The sequence below is a fragment of the Lampetra fluviatilis genome, chromosome 5, assembly GCF_964198595.1.
Source record: "Lampetra fluviatilis chromosome 5, kcLamFluv1.1, whole genome shotgun sequence".
Taxonomy (NCBI): domain Eukaryota; kingdom Metazoa; phylum Chordata; class Hyperoartia; order Petromyzontiformes; family Petromyzontidae; genus Lampetra; species Lampetra fluviatilis.
This window is the reverse complement of record NC_136279.1, coordinates 267,509-290,941: the sequence shown is the minus strand read 5'-3', so window position 1 is coordinate 290,941 and position 23,433 is coordinate 267,509. Positions and strand designations below refer to the sequence as shown.

The window sequence follows — 23,433 nt, the reverse complement described above, 5'->3', positions numbered from 1 at the left end:
GTATCCAACCGTGCTAATCATAGGCGCGAAATGAAGGACGTCAGTGACGGCACTAGAGGGTCCTCCGGGCAGCGCACCTGAAAGTCAAGTAGTTGCGACTTAATTCTTTATCGTAAAAAATAGCTCAATGTAGTAAGTCTGTGATAAGAAAAAATCCCTGGTAATTACAAAGCAACATTTAGTTTTGTTGGCTGCATCTTTTAGCTGGGAAAGAGAAAGAGGAGCTGCTCGCACTCACTCCCCTCTGTGCCCCGTCTGCCTCGGGAAGAATCCAGCATCACGCGTTCACGTGACGGTAGTGGGCAGAGGTCACGACCTTGGTGTGCGGTGAGGTGGGTCTGGCCGCAGCCGATATTCGTCTCCTTTTTGAAGGATGGCCAAGTGGCAATGCCCTGTTTGGTTATTGGCTTTGCGCACACTTATTGACATTATGCATAACATCTGTTTTTTTTTATTGGCATTCACCCCTGTGCAATGGGTGTTTAAAACGAAACCACACAAACATGTAACACTGAACTTGCCGATGTAAAAATCACACATTCATTTTGGTTCAAACTGTACTTTGGTTACTTTATTGCACTTTTGTTTTACAAGAGCTGTTTACAAAAATGTGATGATGAACCTCCTTGGGTCAGGTAATACTTGCCTGTAAATTCCCCTCGTATATTTAACTAGAATTGTTTAAAAAGTAGCCCAGTGTATACCTTCTGCGAGCTCAGGCAAAGGTTTGCTCAGTATTGTGTTTACATGGTGCATATAATATTTGCAATGTTATAATGTGCGCCAGGTGTAAAAGTAAGGCACATTGGCAATTATTTTAAACTATTAAAAAGCAGATTTGAAGTTGGTAATACGGATAGGCAAATAATAAATGTATTATATAAATTACATCTGTCATCCTCAACAGTTTATATATCAGTTGCAATGCTATTTGTAACTAAAATGGGACGTTACTATTTATTAGGGCTTAATTTTGTGTCTCCATAATCTTTCCACGTTGAGCAATCTAGGGGTTCTTTGCAATTACTTCCTAATTTTACTTTTGGATTGGGTAAAATTGTCAGCAAGAATTTGCAATTTGGGGAAGGTACAAAGACTGAAGTTTGAAAAAAACGTTGAGTCATGTTCACTTCTTGGAAGAAGCCGATTTTTACCAATGTTGGCAGAAAAACAACCAAAACTATGGAAATTTACAATAATATGAATGTTTTCCCATGAATATTGGTGAACACTTCCTTTGCCAAAACATGTTGGGCCAATTCATGATCAATTACTGGGGTCAAGGTGTGAGACGTCTAGAAATGTGGCAGGTAATGGAACAATAAAACATTTTACTTATTAAACTGACAAATCCCGTGAGACGGAACATCCTGTTTGCTAAGGTGTCAAGGGTAGATACGTTAATTGGAGTTCCAATCCACGAGTTGCAGCTTAAATTGGTGGTTCAGCCAAAACCTGCACATTTGGTTTTTCCTGTAAAATACATTTGTTTAAATCCGTGGGACCAAACGTTAACGTCATTAGTTACGTGGTCTCTGCAGCTGTACGTACCTGCGCGGTGTACTGTATGTATATACAACTCGTCTAAAAACAAACTGCTCTTCAAAATAAATCTGCATTGTGATAATAGTAATTAGCAGTGTACATTTTTTTTATACTTTACATAATAACATTGTTTATTCTCTTGCAAAAATCAACGCGACCGCAGGGTTTATTTGAACTCTGCTGGCTGGCTCTCGCTCAGCCCTCCTCCGCACGCGCTCCCCTCGCTGCGCTGCGAGTCTGGGAGCAGCAGCAGGTGCAGCAGGGGGCGTGTGTCTGTCTGCACGTCTGATCCGGGAACGTGCGCTCCGCCTGTGATCTCTTGATAACGTTTCCCAAGGAATGCATTCTCTGTGGTCCATCAAGCGGATCCAGATTCCTGTCGGACGTCTGTCATCGAAATGTGTTGCTCGGGTTATTGAGTTCACAATATTTAATTAAGAAACACACTGGCATTCCGGAAGGGAATTATGACAATCCTTATTTGCGAGCAATTTGGCAATGGTAGTCATTGTCCCACACGGCGTCACGGAAGTGAACTTCTGCGCCAGCTCGTGCCCTTGTTCGCTCTCTCCATCGACTGCTGCGCTTGGACAAATAACAGTGAAGTCAAAGTGCTGTCCCGGACAAAAACAACGCACAGCCAAGCGTGCGGCATCAAACAGACACCGGGCACGCAAGCGATTCATGAAATGGGCAGCGTCCCACAGCAGTAGACCTCACTTGTTCCATTTCACATTTGCAGAGTGCATGGATCTGCTAAGACGGTCGTGTTCAGTCATCGCAGAAGCTGCTCACGGTTATTGCGAGGTGCCGACAGATCAGGTGCGTGACCTCTGTCTGCCATTTACTCATGGCACACTGCCCTACTGTGTCTTCTCGGCTTTTTCTTCGTGCTCATTCCACTGCATTTAGTCTCGAGTCTGTGCAATCAGAAGCGATGTTATTGTAATAAAATAAACGGGTTTAATAAAAGCTCCCTTTGTGCTCTCACTCTCCATCCCAGTGGCATTCCCAATGCAAATTGTACAGTGCCTTAAATAACAATTCCAGCAGCAGCAGCAGTGACGCATTCACCGTGAGTCCGTGCCTGTCCCTGCGGCCCCACGCGCCCCCCTCACTGCCCGCTCGCGCCCGTGGGCTGCACTTCTCGCTGTGGTTGCTTTGCTCGGTCCTTCTTGCGATTTTTTTTAATTGGTTTATTTTTGGCATCCCGATGTCCCGGTTCTTTTTTTCTTTTTTCTGCAATAAAGGAAGTTAAAAACGTCAATCCGATTATTCAACAAAATACATTCATAAGCCATATCAAAAGTTAACAAAACTATTTTGTACAAGTATTAAAAAAGAATGAAACATTGTTTTTGTTTGCGTGCAAAAAGGGCTTTACCCCTCAGTGTCATGCATGGTATTAAGTTGTTGACAGGTGCTGCTAAGTAAGGGAGATGGAAGCAGCCTGGGAGCAGATGGCATTCTTGCTCGACCAGGCACGAACCCGAACGAGCGAGCAACGCGTTTACACGTGCAGCCTGCTCTAGAATAAGGTGTGTAGGTTGACTGAGTGTATGTACACGTGGTGTGTAGGTTGACAGAGTGTGTACACGTGCTGTGTAGGTTGACAAGAGTGTGTACACGTGCTGTCTAGGTTGACTGAGTGTGTGTACACGTGATGTGTAGGTTGACAGTGTATGTACACGTGGTGTGTAGGTTGACAGAGTGTGTACACGTGCTGTGTAGGTTGACAGAGTGTGTACACGTGCTGTGTAGGTTGACTGAGTGTGTGTACACGTGCTGTGTAGGTTGACTGAGTGTGTGTACACGTGGTGTGTAGGTTGACTGAGTGTATGTACACGTGGTGTGTAGGTTGACAGAGTGTGTACACGTGCTGTGTAGGTTGACAGAGTGTGTACACGTGCTGTGTAGGTTGACTGAGTGTGTGTACACGTGCTGTGTAGGTTGACTGAGTGTGTGTACACGTGGTGTGTAGGTTGACTGAGTGTGTGTACACGTGCTGTCTAGGTTGACTGAGTGTGTGTACACGTGATGTATAGGTTGACAGAGTGTGTACACGTGCTGTGTAGGTTGACAGAGTGTGTACACGTGCTGTGTAGGTTGACTGAGTGTGTGTACACGTGCTGTGTAGGTTGACTGAGTGTGTGTACACGTGGTGTGTAGGTTGACTGAGTGTGTGTACACGTGCTGTGTAGGTTGACTGAGTGTGTGTACACGTGGTGTGTTGGTTGACAGTGTATGTACACGTGCTGTGTAGGTTGACAGAGTGTGTACACGTGCTGTGTAGGTTGACAGAGTGTGTACACGTGCTGTGTAGGTTGACAGAGTGTGTACACGTGCTGTGTATTGGGCCAGATGACTCGGCGGTCGAGCGGGCGGCTCGCGATTGGAATGTTGCGAGTTAAAATCCTCGTTGGAGGCTGACTCCTCTCTCATTTCTCCAAGGTTGATAAAAGAGAGTACCGCTTGACAAGCGCCATGTGGAATTGTTGACGACCCATCAAGCGACGCTCGCAGGAATTGTTTATTTTATTGACATAAAATCCACACTTGGGTTTTAGCTCACGACCTTGCAATTACAAGCTCACTGAGCTGACTTGGCCAATCCATTAACTGTATGCGTTATACGGGTAACGCAACGTGGCATTATTTAACAATACAACATTTTAATGTCAGATCCTGTCGTGTTATGATTGCTCTGGAATTGGTTGCTTTTTGAAGTCTAATATCTGCAGGCCGTGGCACAGTGCTTGATTGTCATAGGGGCAGCTTCTGAGTAATCAGCATGGAAAGTTTCCAGATGCGGAAATCGATGGCTTTGGATATGTGTTGTTTAGTTTGTGCATTCAGGCTGTTGGAGAATGGAGTGGACACGTAAAAATATGCTTAGCAGAATTTTCCAGTACGGACTGTTCCACGTTCCCATGCATTGCCAAGCATATGCAAAGTTCAGCAAGACATCCAGGCGAATTACTACAACATCCACTCTGCAACACGTTGGCATCGTATCGAACTTAAATAGAACATCTCTTCACCTATCACCGATACGTATTTTTTACACTTTCATGGATTCAATTTGCATTACATTCAGTGGCTCCTGGAATCACCGCTAAAGCTGGAGTGCGTGCCGGGTGGCACAGTGCTTTAGAGAATGTGACACTGAATAGAAAGGCAACAAAATCAAATCGCAGCGAGAGGAAACTTATTATGTCATCCATTCGGGGTGTATAAAATTAGTACCACTTTCTGGGAAGTCAATACTGGTTGTTGTATGAAGACTGGTCTCTGCCAGAAATATTTGGAATTTCCATTTCTAGCTGAGGACGACAATCGTAGATAGTCACGCATTACTCATTTGTTTGAAAAATCCATGTTTAAATATGGCTTGAAATTTATTAATTTCCAAAACAGCTGATTGATATCACACTCATTTTATAATTTACATCGCGTATAGCCATCCAAGCCCCAACTTGGCAGCAATTCGCATGCTGGGGGTGGCGTTGGCACACGACACGTCCCTTTAAATGCCAACTGGTATTCCTTGCCAGCGCGGGCAGAATGGTGTCGATTCACGTCTTCGCCCAGGCTCGTTACAATCCGGCGACTCGTTGCGGCACGGGTTGTTTTAGAGCGGCGGCGGCGACGTCCCAGTCGCTGTTTGAACTGGGGGGGGGGGGGGCTTCGCTGCATCCGTGTGGAATTACAGCGGCGGATCCGGCACGACAATGGCGGCGGCGGCGGCGCTAATCCCCGCGCGGCCGCCTGATGGATCGGGGCGGACGTGCGCAGCAGCCGCAGCAGCATTCCAGCCGTCGCTGGGACTGCGGGGCCCGTCGCTGGTGCGCTTCCCACGACCGCCGTCTGCTGCTGCTGACGGCGGTCGGCCATCGGCTCGCCGGAGCGCCCTCGTTGAGACCAATTTGCGCAAGTGCGAGCGGGCGTCGAGTCTTCTCTGTACCACAGTTGCTCCCGGTCAGGTGTTAAGCTTCATTTGTAACATGCATAACGTGACATGGCTTCCCTTCTCAAACGAGTGAGTCACTCGTCTCTGTTGGAGGCGACAAGCCTTTGATTGAAATTCCACATTCCGTTCAGTTTCATTGACGAAAGACTGTCTTCAGTGCAATTAATGTCGCATGATAGGGATGGTTAATGCAGAGCTCCCCACCCAAACTCGTAAAAGGGGACCACATTGCATCATTGCGATGAATCAACCCCTCCCCAAGCCCTTCACTGGCCTCCCGTTCACTGTAGCCCCATAATCTCTCCCATTGCGTTCTCCACCTCCCATGAATCTCTGTGTGAAAGATGGTTTATTTTCTCTTTCGCTGCACTTACGGTCTAAAAGTCATTCTATTTCTGTGTGAATACAGTTTTCTGTATACTGTACTGTATTTAAATATAAACCAAAAATCTACATTTTCTCAATTTCTGTCTGCATGCTTCTCTTGTGTTTGTATACTCTTGTCAAATGTTCACATGTTCGGGTCACTGCTTTCATTCACACGCATTCACCCTGCCACACTCGTACAACCCAGCGACGCTGGTGAATATTGGTCGCACGCAAGGCTGCGTTGTGTGAATGTCACACACGCGAGTGCTGCGTGCCACACGCTCCGCGTCTGTGTTTCGGTTCCTCAATAAGCCTCCTCCACGCCCCCACCGGTCCTCACCGCATGCAGCTCCGTTTACCGCTTACAAATTGGTCCCATGAAGACGAAATGCGATCGTAGTCCGAGGCGCGGTACGGAGAGAGTGGCAGGAGCAGGATAGATATATGAAGATTCGGTGACGGTGAAGAGAACGGATGGAGGGAAAAGCCAGGCACTGGCAGAAGAATGGGGATCTTAATCTTGATCCTGACCAGAGAGACAAGCATGGACTACCAGTCGGAGGGAGTTCCAGACGGCAGGGGCAGCAGTGAGGAGGGAGAGAGAATCGGTTGACGGCATTCCAAGGGCCAGAGCGGAGAATTCGGTACCACGGGTGGTAGAACAATTTGCGTAACACCGGTTTCCATTCATGGTGAATAACGGTGGACTATTTGATGGCATGCCTATTACATGCGGCTATGACACAATTCACTTTCATTGGCATTTAAACTTAACAACCTTGGCACCGCTCAAGTATTGTTTTCTCGGGTGGCAACCAACAAGTGAAGCGTTTGGTCCGTGCCCGCGAGCGACGAGTTGCGGAGGTGGAGGAGGCCCCCCTCCCCCACGTCCACCCCGTGGAGGTGGAGGAGGCAACGTGTGATCGTACCGTCGGGACAGTGCCGCTTCTTCAGCCGGCAGCGCCGCGTCTCTCGGCTGTCCTGGCAGGCGTCCCCCCCGCCAGGCGCAGCGGCGGCGGCGGCGGCACGCTGCGCGGGGTCGGACCCGGAGCGAGTGCGCGCCTCCTGGCCCCACTTGGCGCCGCACGGACGGCCGTTCTTCAGGCACGGGCCCCAGTCGCCCCACGGCCCCAGCTCGCACGCCGCCAGCGCCGGGGTGGGGTGCCGCTGATGGGACTCCTCTGCCGGGCGACAGGGCACGCTCGTTTAGTTCCCTGTGTTGACGTGCGGAGCTAATTACACAGCGCTGATGTGCGTGCGGATGCTGTGACACTCGGAGTCAAGGTGATTTTGAGCTCATGTGAGCGTTCAGGTGCTGCTCATCTTCTCTTCGCAGCCCTTAGCCAATGGTGGCAATTCAACATTCTTATGGCGGGGGTGAGTCTACTCACAAGACAACAACTGTTAGATTCATTCTAGATTTGAAGTTTTCGTGACTGCAGGAATCCATACTCTTTGGTTCTTTTGGTAAAGTCACGTAGGTATAAAATATGAAATAAGTTAAATCACGGCGTTTCGATTGCAACACATGATGATGATTGCTTGTGTTGCAATCGAAACGTCGTGATTTAATTTATTTAATATTTTCTACCGACGTGACTTTATCGAAAGAACCAAAGAGTACTGTTAGATTCCCCTCGCAAAGGGTTTGTCTTTTTATCAGCCCCCTTCTGGGAAGTGAACTCGCAACCTTTCGATTGCGAGCCGCTTGCTCGGCTGCAAAACCACCATGCCGGCTGTGACACGAGACCCTCGTGGTCCAGCCACTGATGCATTCGGGAGCATTGATCTTCCCACTGCCACTTACCACCGAACCCAGGTGTGTCACTCGCTCTGTGGAGCACATTCCCAGAGCCCGCCTGTGTCTGTGGGCTCCACCCTTGGCCGAGTCACAGAGCATCTCTCTGCCCAAGCGGGCGTCGGGTGCTGCTCATCTCCTCTCTGGTGGCCCTGAGTCTCGGAATTCCACATTCCCATGGTGGTGGCCAAACTGTATTTGAGTTATTCTATCCTATTATTAATAACGCATTCATTTTCCATAATATAGGTTTTTGGGTTAGATCGCGTAAAGAAATAAATGTGTCGTTAAAACCCGCCACCATCCGACACAGCCAAGTTTCAATGCTCTTGTTATTTGATTGGGTTTTGTTATTTGATTTGGTTTTGTTATTCCAAATCAAATAACAAGAGCTTTGACACTGCCCGAGTAATTAAAACGATCAAAATACCGTATATTGCGGGAGTAACTGATAAATTAGCCAGATGTTTGGAAAACAAAACATCCGAGTCAGATTTGGCACGGTACATAAAATACAGAATTTAATATCTGGTACAAAAGATGTATTACCGGAGGATTAACTGCACGTGTGGTAAATGTTATTATGTTGGGCAAACGGGACGAATGATCAGCACGAGACTAAAAGAACATCAGAGAAATATTAAATTCTCCCAAATGCTACTGTCAGCAGTAGCAGAACACGCGTGCCAACAAGGACACTCAATTGATTTGTATAATGTTGAAGTTCTGTGCAAAACTAGCTACTAATGGCCAAGACTAATTAGAGAATCTATCGAAATTTAAAGAAATCTAAAAAACTTTAACCTTTTGGATAGCTACCGTTTTAGTGCTGCGTGGAAGCGAATAATCAAATAATACATTATTTAAATACATGCCTACACAGAGCAGCGTACTTCAATAGGGATTACTGTTGGTCGGGCTATTTTAATAAACACAATAGACAGGAAGGACAAGTTCAAAGGGCTCGCATAATGCACATGCATAATGCACATAATGTACGTTGCCTCAGTAACCCCCCCCCACCCCCCCACATTGTGCAAGAGCGCAGAAGCGTGGTCACCACATCTACGCCTCTATATAAGGAACGAAACAGATGGACTTCTCCACAAATCTAGTTGTCACCTGATGAAGCTAGTTGTAATTACTGGCGAAACGTCGTACTCAGTTTGTAAATGTTGTGGCTTGGCTCTCCAACACACCGGTTAGTGCTGTACTAGTGACGAATTGGCACGTTCTGTTTACGTGACAACCCTTACTAGTTGGCTGCGTCGGGTGTTGGCGGGTTTTAACGACACATTTATATATTTACGCGATCTAACCCAAACACCTCTTATGGATGATATTGGTCGCGAAAGCCTAAACCGTATTCATTTTCTTACACACGCAGTGCAATAAATTATATTTTTTCTACCAATGCCTTCAAAAGATGGATGACATCTATTTTAAACCCCATAACAATATAGTATGTGTCGAGCCACTGATGAAAGCCAACACTTTTTACGTAAAAAGTGTCAAATGATACTGAAAAATTGTATTATGCTTTCGATTTTTTTTTGTAAAATCCTGTTTTAGCTCCGCAGTGACACAAAAGAGACTGCAGAGGGCAGTAACAGACCAGGTGAGTCACTCGCACTAAATGTGTGCCCTATAAATCGGACTTATTTTGTTATTAACACCATGCAGCATTCAACATGGATAACTACTTCATTTGATGCTATTCAACAAGGAACTATTGTTAAAGTATTGGTGATACTGCGTTGGCAGTGGTGCATTTACACAAATCGAAATTCCAACACCTTCGTCAATGATGCGGCCCTATAAGGAAAATACTACATATCATAGGCAACGTTTTGGGCAATGACCCTTCTTCATAGCAAATAGAGTTCCCATGGTGTAAAGTAGCGAAGTGCACTCTCATCCTCTCCACATGAAACAATCTGACCACTGGATGCTTCTGCAGACCAGTGTCAATCCCTGTGTGTCAAAAGTGACTTGGATTAAGGAGAGAGGAATGATACTCTCACTGCACATTTCTGCATTCGGCCATTCTGCGCCAAGAGATATATTCCTGATGTTCATTGTGGTGACAAATCACATTCTGCTGAGCCCAGAAGCCTGACATGGGTGGTAACTGCAGCTGAAGCCAAAGTTGTTTCGCTTTGCCCATTATTACATGGCCCTTTGTTATTGGTAGTCTCCTGTGTGTGTGTCTGTTTACAAGCTCAGACTGGTTGTGTATGTAGCCATTCACAAATAAAATAAAAAAACACAAGCACCACCATATGCCGCAGGAATGCACCGCATGATTCACGGGAAAGAAGTAAAAGATGTTTTTGCAACTTAAAAAAAATTGGACAGATTTGAAGAGCATGGCTTACAAATGTACATCAGTATAAACTTCCAACGAGCAAGAAAACGTTTAAAAAGTCGCATGCTTCTAAGAAACTCAATTACTGTGTAATATTGATTCTGTGGTTTGTTTGCTCTTTGGAAAGGAGGATTTTAGTTTAGCAAAACTCGCTGTATTGGCATATACATATCTGTCGCACTGTTATTTTGAGTCTTGGACATATAGACAAATTGGCAGTTGTGAATGTCAAAACATGAAAATTCTTGTTTTGTATTCTGATGAGCCAATTAGAGATGCTGCAGAGTACAACGGATTATTATCAAATGCACGAATTCTTACAGTTTACTTTAGTGGATTTGCTCTTTGTTCGTACCGTTTGGACTTACAAGGAAAAAGCATGTTGTCCCTTAAAACGTGACTGCTTTTTCCAAAAGCACAGCCAAACGATGCTTTCAGAAGGGATACATTCCAAAGTTGTAGAACGGTATGCGTGCCCTGCTATTATTATTGCAAATATTAGTCATCCACTTTTATCCACTTTCCCTTTGATATGGTTAAACCAGGAACTGCAGATGTTGTATTTCAGTGATGACACTGCTCTGTAATTCATTGCACATTTGCGAACTGTTCTTAGGCTTGGAATCAATGACCTCCCGCTGTGCTGCGATTGCTGTTTTAGTACGTAGTCACAGTGGCACAGTTACACAGCTAAAGGGGTTGCAACGCGCCACACATCGCTTGTAGAGCTAAACACACGTGGCCACATGCTGTGATTTGTCGCTGACTGGGGTATCCTTCATCACAAGGTCGACTGATCATATATCGGAGATCTCTGCTATGAATCAGCAGCCGGTCGGAATAAATGTGAGAAAAAAAGCCATGCAGATAAAAATATAAAAGCTGCCGATAATTTAATTGGGACAACCATTGCTCTGTCGGACATTTTGGCAATAAGCGATACGAATCTGTCATCCAAAGTGAAATCAAACATAAAGCATTTGCAAGCGCTCAAACAAACATCGAACAGTAACTTCTCGCCACTCACAGATTACATCTTGAATCATTGCCTCACTTGATACAGCTAATCTGGCTGTGACGGTCCCACCTGATGACGGAGACTTGTGTTGCCTCCGAAACGTCGTGATTTTTGTTTTTATTTTATTTTACTTTCTACGTGACTTTACCGAAAAAACCTAAGAAGATGATTCCTTGCAGTCACGAAAGCTTCAAATCTAGAATTAATGCCTTATGGGCATGATCCTTCAGCAAATAAGTGATGGCAAAATCAACAAAACATTTTGTGCACGTGAACTTGTATCATTGTAATGCACAGCAAAGAGGGGCCTTTGTGCAAGCACGTGAGTCGAGGTATGTTCGTCAGCTGTGAGGTCGTGTTATCGATGGTGGTGATCCATGTCCTCACGTTCAGATACAACCACGGCCTTGCCCCTCCTCCAGCCACATGTCCCAGCAGCTCTCTCTGCTCCCACCACTCCCTCTGCTCCTTCTGCTCAACACTCTGGCCTCCTCCTTGTCCCCAGGATTTACTGCTCCACCATTGGTGGTCGTTCCTTTAGCCATTAAACCCCCACCCTCTGGAATTCCCTCCCCAGGCAATTCCACTTGGTCCCCTCTCTCTGCTTTCAAGTCTCTCCTCAAACCTTCCTCTTCAACCTCATGCCGACCACCCCCCTGCTCGCCTCTGTTCTGCCCTCATCCTCTCCATTCCATTCGCTCCTCTGTATTCCTGGGCTCCGAGACGTTGCGTTGTGGCCGAGTTACAAATGTGCGTTTTTGGTGGCGGTGGTGCTGGTGGAGTTGTATCTGTGCTGCATTCGAGCCCCTGTGTGTGTGTTTGGTTTTCCTTGGGTTTGGCTGATCGTGGGGTAAATCCGCCAAATCGGCGCGGCTCGTGGTGGGGCAGGCTCACCGGTGCTGGTGCACTCCATGCTCTGGTTGACGGCGCTGAAGCCATGCGGGCAGGCGTTGTGGCACTTGCCCTTGTGCAGGTAGAAGCCCGCGCGGCACTTGGTGCAGAAGTTCTTTGCAAAACAGGTGTCGCAGTTTTCGAGGCGGCACCCTGTCCGGGCGAAAGCCTCGTTAAGGGTGTTCTTGGAGTTCTGGCGTGCGAGGTGTAATGGAGCCAGGCCCAGCGGTAGAGCTAGCGGCTTGCAAGCGGAAGGTTTCCATCCTGCTTTCCGCTTGCGGCTTGCAAGCGGAAAGTTTCCATCCTGCTTAGGTGATGACTCAGCCCATTGTCCCTCCAGGGTCAATACAATTATTACCACTTCGTGGGGAGGTCAACGGGGGCTGTCCTTTGGTGAGACTTGTCCTCGTCATAGATCTCCACCACTGAGAGGAGTGTAACTATTGGATGAGCACCAACTCAATGCTTATGTGAGCAGGAAATCACTGCTGTATTTTGACACGTCGAATATACTACACCAAGGTTGTCTTAATATTACGAGGGAATATTGGGTGAGGAAGTTGGCCTTGCACTTAGCACATTTTATTTATTTCTATATTTACTTAATTTATTTACATTTTTTCCAAAGTATTTATTCACACTACCACATTACATGACCACAATTATATGCTAAAACTTGGAATATATTCATAATTTATATGCTTACACAAATATGCATGTCATTAAAGACAGCGATGCTGCATCGGAGGAATATATGGGGATAAAGCAAGGTAAACACCTGCAATCAGAGTCGAGTGAGCATGCAGAGTTGAGTGGAGGTTACATTGAAGAACAGAGCTCAAAACCCCCTCTCTGTGACCTCTTTTGTGCACAGACCATTGACCTTTCTAGCATCCATTGCAAGCGCAGGCAGGGCCATTCTACATTTGCCTTTAGCATTGGCTATACACTTGCTCCGTTTATCAATGTGTTGGTTATTCCAAGGGCACTCATTGCAGCAGGCTCCGTTGCGTTCAGCTGCCTGACAACCACGTGCACGGAGATCACAATTATCGAGATGAGGCGTGACGGAGTGAGGGTGGAGCCTCGGCTGTGCCGTGGCTAATCCGTGAAGTTTTGTCGATTGCGCCGACCCCGGCTGTGATTTCTGTGATCAGCCAAACTCTTCCTGAGAGCCCAAGTTCCCACCAGCGTTAATTACCACAATCAAATCGCCTGTTCTGCTATTCCCCAATTGGAGTGCCCTAATTATAGCCATATGCCTACAACCACGTTCAGGGGCGGTAAAGGGTACGGTTGCTTTGATTAAACATTACAGTAAAACAAGCGACCGCAAAATGGAAAACACACTTCGTACAAAGTGGAGACATTCTCTGCAAATTTACCGGCTCGTGGTGCCTTTCGTGCAATGGTCCCGACAGCAATAGCCGACGTGAGCGGTCATAGGGAGCTCCGTGTGGTCACGTCGCGTGCCGGCACGGCTGTTACTCACTCTGGCACACGCTGACGTTCCCGTCGGGGCGCCGCACCCCAAAGTAGCCGGCGGGGCAGGACGGCAGGCAGCTGCCCATCTCGTGCATGCCCTGCCGCTCCAGGAAGAAGAAGTAGCGCGGGAGGCAGTTGATGCAGCCGTTGGGCTCGGAGCATGTGAGGCAGCCTTTGGGACACGCCACTGCACACGCGGCAGGGACACGCACAGACACAGACATACGCACACAACCGACCACACATACACATGCGGACACAGAAATGCATGTATGCACATATGGGCACGTACACTCATATATACCCCACACATCCGATTAGCACGGTTAGCTACGTACGGTGTCGAATAAGTTCACACAAATACATGCGTGTTCATATCCACATTCAAGTAGACACACATACACACTCGTACGTATACACATATACATATCCACTCATGCATGCACACAGCAACAAACCGCATTCATCACTCAGTGATATCTGTTTCTGATTATGTTTATTTTGAGGACACGTCTAAACCTGCATGGCAGGTCATTGGACAGGCCTAGGTGTTATGGGTTAACAGATTAAGTTGATTAGCAGATGCACCACCTTGGAGTGAGATGTCTGCTGCCAAACCAGAGATGGCCATGAGCACGTGGCCCAAGCACATAAACTCCTTCATCCTCTCCATAACCACTCCATTACTCATAGAGAGTTGGGCGAGTGAACTGTTCGATGACATAAAGTACCCAGGGTGCTGATTTATTTTGGTGTAGTTGATGGTAAGGTAAGCTTCAGGTTCAGCAGGAGAGTTTCCAACTCAGAATAAGCAGCAATTACAGTACTAGATCATCAGTATAAATGCCATGGATGACCAGTAGGAAGCCATTGACAACACCTGAGCATCGATCAGCCTTCCATCGTATATGAAACAGATGGAGATAATTACAGCCAGGGGAGGTTTCTCGACTACATGGTCAAAAAGTAGTGTCGGGGCAAGAGGGCATCCCTGTCGTACCTCAACATGAACAAGGGAACGGCTCGAACTTCTGGCTACGGAGTTTTACCGGGGACTGCTCCCCATCATAAAGGACCTTCATTATCACAGGACAATGAACAACCCAATGACGCTATAATAGGTCGAATGTATGTCAAAAAAGCAGTGATGTAGGTCTCGTGGATATTCCCTTCGCGTCTGTCGTAGCAGACAGATGGAGAATACGGCATCCGTGCAGCACTGCACCGGCTTGAAACCGCATGGGGGTCCCGCAAGCCTCTCCTCAGCGTGCCTGGCAAGGCGATGTTGAATAATCCTTACCAGGACGTTTCCCAGAATACGGAGGAAAGAGAGATACCCCAGTACTTTTTTAAAAGCAGTGCAGCCCGCATAATCAGCGGACAGATCGCCTTCTGCAGGCAGTCCTTTTGTCAAAGACACCGCGTCGTCCAGCATATGTTGCTGCTTGAACCCAATGTAAACAAATATTTATCCTAGTATTTGCTCCCCCCCAAATATATATATACATGTGCTTCCAAGACATATTCAGTGACTATTTAAACAGACATTTGGTGAATATATTAATAAATATTTGATCTTGATTTGAAACTTTTAAATAAATATTTGGTGAACATTTGTTCCCCTGGGAGAATGTTTTTTCCTTCAAGGGAACAAATGTTACTTCCCTCCAGCGAACATTTGCTCGCCCATGCGTATTTGCACCCCTGAATTAGGGGTATGGGTTAAATAAATGTTACTCTTTACCATAAATGTTACTGTACTAAGTGATGGGGTAGAAATGTTCAAAAGGGGAACCAATATTCTCAAATATTACTCCCTGGGAGACGCAAATTTTCCTTCCTGGGAAACACACATTGAGGGGAACGCATATTGTCTGTTGTGTGAATTCCTCTGAGGTGTTGGTGATTACAAGCTGCACACAAATCTAGCATGTCCAATTCGCATAGATCGTATATCCTTAGCAGACTGTTGGGGCAAGTGCTGTTCGCGAGTGGCTATGAAGGCAGCACGGCACACGAAGAGGGCAGTGGTGGTGCGGCCAACATCTTGCCCGTCAGCCTTTGTCTCCCTAGTGCTGATGTTTTACACTCTGCACAAGGTATTTGAAGCTTAGTTAACCTCGGAGAGGCCCAGGATAAGTTGAGATATTCGTCACAGATGTTAACTGTGAGCGGGAATCAAACTCGGGTTACCGGGTTCATAGCATAGCGCATTAACCGCTGCACTACCGCTCCCCATCCAATTCACACACACATTAACACATATATGTAAGCACACATACACGTGTATATACACACACACATATACGAAGACTGATGTTGCACGTGCAAGTGCGAAACGTAAGGCACAAGTATTGGTAGCAAGCTCGTATTGAGGCTGACATGGTACATGAGGGAGTGGTGTTGCCAGACCACCCCTGACTGCCTAAGTCTTCCAAGTGATGGTGTTTATACAGTACATTGCACAAGCTACTTATTTAAGTCTGAATTGACCTGACGGAGGGCCAGGACAAGTTTCAGATACTGTTCGCCACTGATATTATCCATGACCAAGAATTGAACTCAGTCATTGCTTTTGACACGCGCTCATTCGATAACTGTCTTACAAAGTCATTGTCGCTTAACGCTGTGAGAAGAGTACCAATGTGCAAATACACAACTGTAAAGATACACCAACAATTCAGCAACATATTTGTATTATCATAATCCGTAAAACAAACTAAATCTTTAACTGATTTTTGTAAAACTAAATCCTTGGTATTCGGTAGCGCTGGATATATATGTAACATATATTTCTCATGTGCCAAAGTGTCTCAACGACTTAACAAGAACGTTACAACACATGGGCATATCACTTAACACAAAGACATAACCACCAAGACCCACAGATTACACTACTACTTACAGTAAATGTGTAAGGGTGTGGCATGTGTGCCTTCTGGCAATGGATGACTACATGATTAAGAGTTCACTGGCAGTAAACAGGAGAATGGATAACTGCCGCAGCGCAATGCGCTACGATGCAAGACTCTGACTACCATGGGCTCCTCCTCTCCTCCCAGAGGTGGGTCAAGACCTCCACCGCAAGGCTGACCCAGCCAGGCATGAAAGCCCATGTGCAGAGGCACTTAAATGGAAGGCCGGGTTCCGTCCGTAGGCTGCTTGCCGGTCTCCGCGTGTGGACGGGGTCTTGATGTTTGCGTGCAGGCTTGGGGGAGGAACCCTGTTCCTTCACCAACAAGCCCCGAGAGGCCCTCTGGTTCTGGCTCAGGCAGGGAGCCAAGTTTTCCTTTTTCTGTTTATCCGGTCTCAGCATGAATAGCTTTTAAACATAACTCAAGTTTCTGGCTGTCATGAACTCACAATATAATTAGGGCGCGGAGTCTCTGCTGTGCTTGTAGACAACACTTGTGATGAAAATGATATAAACGATAGCTCGGTTTATTAATCATTCGGGGGTGTTTGACTTGAACTGAATATTGTTATTATGGCTGTGTATTTGTTTGCGATTCACTAAAAATGCTTATCTGCTTGCGTTTACAGCATTATCTCTGCAGGCATAGGCCATTGGACTTGTCACTATTTAAACAGCCTGTCAATTCGGAGACGTTTAGAAACCACATGGCAAAGTTCACGCATATCACCACTCTCGGGACCAGCCGTAGAGGGGGTCGAATTAGCTCCACTCCACGTGTCCAACGAGCAAAATAGAGTTTGTCAGAGGGCCTATGTCGAGCATGGCCAATAGATTTCATGGAACGCCGAATAGTTTTGCACGCAACTCACACGAATGCGGTTGAGCACGCGTGGTGTCGGAGATGTGCAAGTCATGGAATGGACGGTTGGACGGGCGGAGGTAACATTCAGGTCAGCCCCATGTTATGTTCAGCTTGGACACTTTGGCTTTTGAAAAAAAAAAACACTAAAATATCTCGAGTCCCTGTCTGCTGCTAAGATTAACTTAGACGTGTTTACTTTTTGTAAATGTGCCGAAGAATTAGTATAAAATTGTTCTGGCATCAAGGGTTTCGGAAGAGCTTATATCAGGAATATTTTATGCAAATATTTTAATAAATAATCTCTTCTATTGTGATTCGGTTAAATTGGCATTGCTAAAGTTGGCTGTAACATCGAAAAACTGGGTCCCGAATTTGTTTCTGTACCTTTATTCGTGTTAAATACAATAAAAATGGTGTGTAAACATCGATTTTCCAAGGTGAAAATTCCTCAGTGAATTTAAAACATTAACAATTTAAATCCAATACGTTTGTAGCACATGTTAAATTGTACACGATGTGTTGCAACATTAATTTCCTGTTTTCCACATATATTTCACAACTGTTATAGCATGTAGAAATAAACATAGAAATAATATTTCACTACAAACTGTATTTTTTTTAGTAGAAAATGCTATCAAGTGACACAATGGTCTGCAAAGGATTTCTCAATGCTCCCCATAGTTGTCCCTGGAAGGCATTTGCGAATTCAGTACAGGTCCAATGTGTCTGGCTCCATTAATGTCTTCAGACTGCCAACAGCCTTAGACAGGTTGAATTGTTATCTGCAGACATATTAACATATTTTCTCAAAGTTGAGCTTATATTCAAAGTGGCTAAAACATTGCAGGTTTAAAGGAAATCTACAGAATTTAGATTTTTCATAAGATTCAGTGATGATATTTCAGTGGAAAAGGTATTCTGTGGAAATTTGCCTGCACAGTCACCCCAGTAATGACTCCATGCCATCATCAAATCGTCCCCCACACCTGTCTCGTCGCTGGTACTGGAAGTGGGGCGCATTCCGTCGTTAATGTCTCACATTTGCTTAGCTACATCATATCTGATTCAGCCGTTGTAGGTGGGGAACATGAACACAAATGTGTTGTCATAACATCTGACAATGCTGTGGTTGTTAGCAGTGAGCATCCGCTGCTAGGAAATCAATTAGTTCAATGTTTAATTGGTGAGTTGGTATGGACCTACTGTAATATATTGCGAAAAGAGCTCTGGGCCACGTAACGTCTTCTTTTATGGCTCTAGGAGTTTAAACAAAAGAAACACATTGGCGAGTTGCTCGGAGTGCCTCCTTCGCACATGGGGCCACGTGTGCCATGGTGAGCCTCTGGTGCTCGTGGGTGAGCGGAGCTACGCTCACGGAATGCCGGCACCGCTGATCGGCCAGAGGGAGCACAGCCGTGCCGCTAAGGCAACGCGCTTGGCGAGTTACGGTACTGCCGTGTCACCGCACGCAGCCGTCGTCGTGCGAGGGTTGGCACACTGCACTTAGAGCCCAGCGATCACCAGTTCGATTGCGTCTCCCGGTGGGGCAGTTTAAACAATGGAGAAGGTGTATTAAATCCCCCCCTGCCTCTTGTCAACCCAGCAGTGTGATGATTACTGTACACCAGAATCGATCGGCAGGACGCGTGTGATGAGGTTAAGTCGGGGTGTGCCCACCTCTTCCAGCACGTCTAGTCAAGGTGGAAGAGTAGACCAAATACGCTCTAGAGTTCGCTAGCAGTGGGGTGGGCAGGAAATTGCAGGGAAGCGCCGTTACCTTCCTGACTGCCAGATGCGCATTGTGAATGCCGCTTCCGACAATCCGCTGGGTAATTCTGTGGAACTTTGTAAGAGCTTACTAGCCACAGCTTTTGACTATTAACAATGCATCAGTGAAAAATAGCATGTAAGTATACTTTAGAATGAAGTTTTAAACAGTGGTAACAAATAATCAATTCGATACACAGCACGAAGTTTGTTAACCTCCCGCACCTCTAGTCAACAGTCAGAGGTATTTCGTGCTCATGTTGGGACTGAAGCGGTGTTAATCTCCTGTGTACAGCCCTCAACCTGAGATGGAAATTCCACATTCCTCTGGATAACCACTGTTGACTTCCTTACAAAGCGATGCTCACTGTATCGACAGAGGAGGAGTCAATCCCCATCCAGACTTTGGGCTCGCATCCTGCTGCTTGCGAGCCACGAGGCCGACTACTGAGGCCCCGAGCCGGATCACCTCACCTCTGGTCACGTCACATTCACCCTACGATTACCCTCGAATCCAATGCTGCGTGGAGCACAGCTACTAGCTGACTCGCAGGTTGCTTTGAGAGGGTCTCGTGTGAGCGCAGCGCATTCCAGTCCTGGGTGCACGCATCGGTGTTCTGTTAAGCATCACGCGAAGCAGGTGCGAGAGAGAGAGACGCATCTGGGTGCCAGAAAAGGACGCGATGTGCGCTCGGACACACTGGGAAGTGAAGAGGGTGAGCTCCGATGCCAGCGGCTCGACGTCACCGTCATCGGAGCGGGCTGCCACTGCTCTGGGGCAATTGGCACCCGGGACCGTTGCGAACTGGGTGCTCCATCTTGACGGGGTTTTTTTTCCGCGCGAAATCTTTTCACGTCGAAAAGAAAATGCATCCTTGCACACGAAAGCCTCGATTGAGGCCTCAAGACCCGTTTTCAACAGGGTCCTGTTGCAGAACCGAGGCACAATTGCAAATGAGTTTTTTTTTCAAATATAGTCTCAAGAGAACAACCACGTGCACTCGGGGACAGCAACAACTATTTGCAAGAAACAGTCAGGAGCCCACTTGGTGCACTGCCTTCTAAAGGGCACCTCGTAGCCCTTCCACCCCAGGTGTCTCGCGAATGGCGATCTGTGTGCGATGCAGCAAACCCGCGTCCAAGCTCAGCATCCCCCTTCACGAGCATTCGCAATGCCAGAGTCGCACTTGGGGCCAGAGTCGCCGCTGCTGCTGCGCCGCTGTGGGCTCACTGCGCACTCACCGCCTGCCTCGATGAACCCCGACTCAGCACTTGACCGCACTGCAGACCGCACCAGCTTTGCTATGCATCTGCCTTCAGTTACAGGGCGGCTTCAGTTCAAGACTCCGCCGTCTGCCATCGCTTACCTATCGCCCATGTATCTCTGTACCCTGTGCTGCTGCTGCTGATGGGAGCGAGAGTGCCCTGTTCCGTGTATATTCGAACCGATGGGTCTTGCTGTAATTGGAGTTGCCCTGTTCCGTGTATATTCGAACCGATGGGTCTTGCTGTAATTGGAGTTTCCTATTCGGTGCCGTGGGATGTGTGTGCCTGTCCATGTCTGTGGTTCTACCCCAGCACACACACCACACACACCACACACATCCACAACAAGATAAAGACAGACCCCCCCCCCTCCCCCCCTTATTGCCTTAACATACGTTTGGAGCAAGTGCTGGAGAGAGCACCGATGAAGATCGGAACAGCAGCCAGAACCACGCCCGGCCGCCTTTGTCTCCCTAGTGGCGACGTTTACACACCGCACCAGGTACTCATTTGAGGCTGAGTCGACTTAGTGGAGGCCCAGGACCGGTTCAGATAATTGTCACTGGTGTTGACCGTGAGCGGGAATCGAACGCGGATTTTGAGCGCAGCGCGACAACCGCTACACTCCTGCTCCCTAATCCCCGACACAACAACATACCCCGCACACATAATACTCACTTTCTACACCCTCCCACCATGAGTGCACCACACAGACACTCCAAACATATTACACACGCGCACATCCACAACACAACTACACACATACCCCATACACATGGAGACAAACACGTTACATGCACAGCATGCCACACACACTCATGCTCACCACATCCAGATGCTCCACACCACACACACACACGCACCACAACACAACCACAACAACCACCACAGCAACCACCACAACGTGCCGCACGCGTGCGCAGCACACACGGCGCCCAGGCTTGGGTACTCACTGCGCGTCTGTCTCCGCGCCCTGACCGGCAACCGCTGGCCCTGCATGTAGTCGCCGACGTTGAGAAGGATAAACGCCAAGGGAAGCAGCCGCACACGCATAGTCAAGCGCTCGTCGGGTCACGCGGGCGGAGCGAAAGAGACAACTCTGGCTGGAGCCGTGCGGAGCCTTGAGCCGCGGGCGAACCCCGGCGGCGGCTGCTGCTGACGATGCTGATGCTGTTGCCGCCGCCTGTGCCGCCGGTGGTTGTGATCGGTTCGCCGGAGTCACGGGCTGAAGATGACCGCACGGGACTCAGACGCATCCCAAGGCTGGCATGGGGTTCCAGCTTCGGATGGAGCCCGTCGGCGCGTCACATCTTCTGGGGCCGTGGCGCGTGCGGCCACGGTCCGCAGGCGTCGAGCGGCGGGACGCAGCTGCCTCGGTGACGGCGCTCAGAGCGGGCGCGCGGAGCGTGGTGCGGTTTGGGAGCTGCGCATTTCTCCCGGCTCCGCTAAGTTGTGGTTCGTTAGCGGTGGACGCGTCCCGCCGATCGGATTCTTCACCGGGGCCCTGAGATAAGCGCAACGTGCGGCATCATCACCGAGTGCCCGCGGACTCCCAACCCACCCGGACGGCGACTCGCAGGGCCTCGGGTCGACGAGCGTCGTCAACGCACCGCGCGCCGCGCAAAGGTCGATGCGGGGACGTTTTCGTCGTGTACCTGCATGCCTCGAGGTGTCTCTGTGTGTCTCTGTGTGTTCTGCCTGCAGTCTTGAGTGAGTGAATCCTGGGAGTGTGACCCCTGAGTGAGCCGTGGTGACAGGGTCCTGTTTGGATGAATGAGCTCTAAGCCCGTTATAAGCGAGTTAGCCCTGCGCGTGTGATGAGTGGGCAGTGGTGAGTGAGCCCGGCTTGGGAGAGCGAGCCTCATGCAAGTCCTTTGTGAACCCTTGGTGGTTGGGTGAGTGGGTGAGTGGGTGGGTGGGTGAGTGGGTGGGTGGGTGGGTGAGTGGGTGGGTGAGTGGGTGGGTGGGTGAGTGGGTGAGTGGGTGAGTGAATGGGTGGGTGGGTGAGTGGGTGGGTGGGTGGGTGAGTGGGTGGGTGAGTGGGTGAGTGGGTGGGTGAGTGGGTGAGTGGGTGGGTCGGTGGGTGAGTGGTGAGTGGGTGGGTGAGTGGGTGAGTGAGTGGGTGGGTGAGTGAGCCCTCGGTGAAGTTCTGGGTAATTGAGCTCTGCGTGTGTGAATGAGCCCGTGGTGAGTAAGCCCTGGATGAGTGAGTGATCTCCGTGGTGAGTCCTGGGTGAATGACCTCTGGGTAAGTCCATGGTGAGTGAGTGTTCCCGTGGTGAGTGAGCCTTGGATGAGTGAGTGAGCCCTGGGTTCGTGAGCGAGCCCTAAGTGAGTGAGTCATGGGTGAGAAAGCCCAGGGTGAGTGACGTTGAGTGGATAACAGCCGGGGCAAATCACGCGCGTTACCTGTCTTATTCGAAGACTCCAACACCGAGGCGCAGTTGATGCTGCTGCTGATGATGCTGCTGATGTGCACAATGAATACGATTTTCATTACACCGGAGTTGAGATGCAGTGAACCGAAAAAAACCCTCCCCAAAGTAACACCAACGAACGACCAAAATCAAACTCTAAAGGAATTAAGTCGCGATGCTCCCGGAGTGCGCCTGTGCATTTCTACGCAATTCACATTCAGAGGGAAATTTAATCCACCAATAAATTTGAGCGACTCGGTCCGCCGCGCACGATGCAACAGAGCAGCGAGTGGCGAGAAGAGACGAAGGAGTCGAGAGTCGTATGTTGCAAAGCTGATGCGACAGGTGAGAGAGCGAGAGAGCGCAGAGGAGAGAGCGCGGATCGGGGAGCGCGGCGCCGCAGACTGAGTGCGCGGCGCTCAGCTCCGCGCAGAAAAGCGCTCCTCCGCGTGACGTCACGCGCGGGGGACACGGCGCGCGCGGGTGGCTGGGTGGGGGTGAGTGACAGAGAGAGGGAGGCTGGGTGAGGGTGAGTAACAGAGGCTGGGTGAGGGTGAGTAACAGAGAGGCTGGGTGGAGGTGAGTGACAGAGAGTGGGAGTCTGGGTGAGGGTGAGTAACAGAGAGAGGGAGGCTGGGTGGGGGTGAGTAACAGAGAGTGGGAGGCTGGGTGAGGGTGAGTAACAGAGAGAGGGAGGCTGGGTGGGGGTGAGTGACAGAGAGAGGGAGGCTGGGTGGGGGTGAGTGACAGAGAGTGGGAG

At 48.4% G+C, this 23,433-nt stretch overlaps 1 protein-coding gene across 3 annotated transcripts; it reads right to left on the bottom strand.

Moving 5' to 3' along the window:
* Nucleotides 1-572: 572 nt before the first annotated feature.
* Nucleotides 573-23,074, bottom strand: LOC144932352 (R-spondin-2-like). 3 transcript variants are annotated; one of them, XM_078856296.1, is made up of 7 exons: nt 22,912-23,074; nt 22,666-22,724; nt 21,210-21,760; nt 13,452-13,631; nt 11,963-12,112; nt 6,814-7,065; nt 573-2,784 (listed from the first exon to the last, which is right to left on the bottom strand). In XM_078856296.1, the coding sequence occupies exons 3-7, from the start codon at nt 21,307-21,309 to the stop codon at nt 2,660-2,662; spliced, it is 807 nt and encodes a 268-aa protein (XP_078712422.1). In that variant the 5' UTR covers nt 21,310-21,760; nt 22,666-22,724; nt 22,912-23,074; the 3' UTR covers nt 573-2,659. The 3 variants fall into 3 exon arrangements, with proteins under 3 accessions (XP_078712422.1, XP_078712424.1, XP_078712421.1); XM_078856298.1 differs by having other exon boundaries at nt 22,666-22,721; XM_078856295.1 differs by having other exon boundaries at nt 22,666-23,074.
* Between the last annotated feature and the right edge of the window lie 359 nt (nt 23,075-23,433).

What these genes read in the sequence shown, in the direction of transcription:
- LOC144932352 (XM_078856295.1), bottom strand. Translation starts at nt 21,309, where the DNA reads ATGCGTGTGCGGCTGCTTCCCTTGGCGTTTATCCTTCTCAACGTCGGC. An exon ending in CATGGAGTGCACCAGCACCG is followed by an intron (nt 7,066 to 11,962) that starts GTGAGCCTGCCC and finishes GTCGCCCGGCAG; the next exon opens with AGGAGTCCCATCAGCGGCAC. An exon ending in GAAGCGGCACTGTCCCGACG is followed by an intron (nt 2,785 to 6,813) that starts GTACGATCACAC and finishes CCTTTATTGCAG; the next exon opens with AAAAAAGAAAAAAAGAACCG.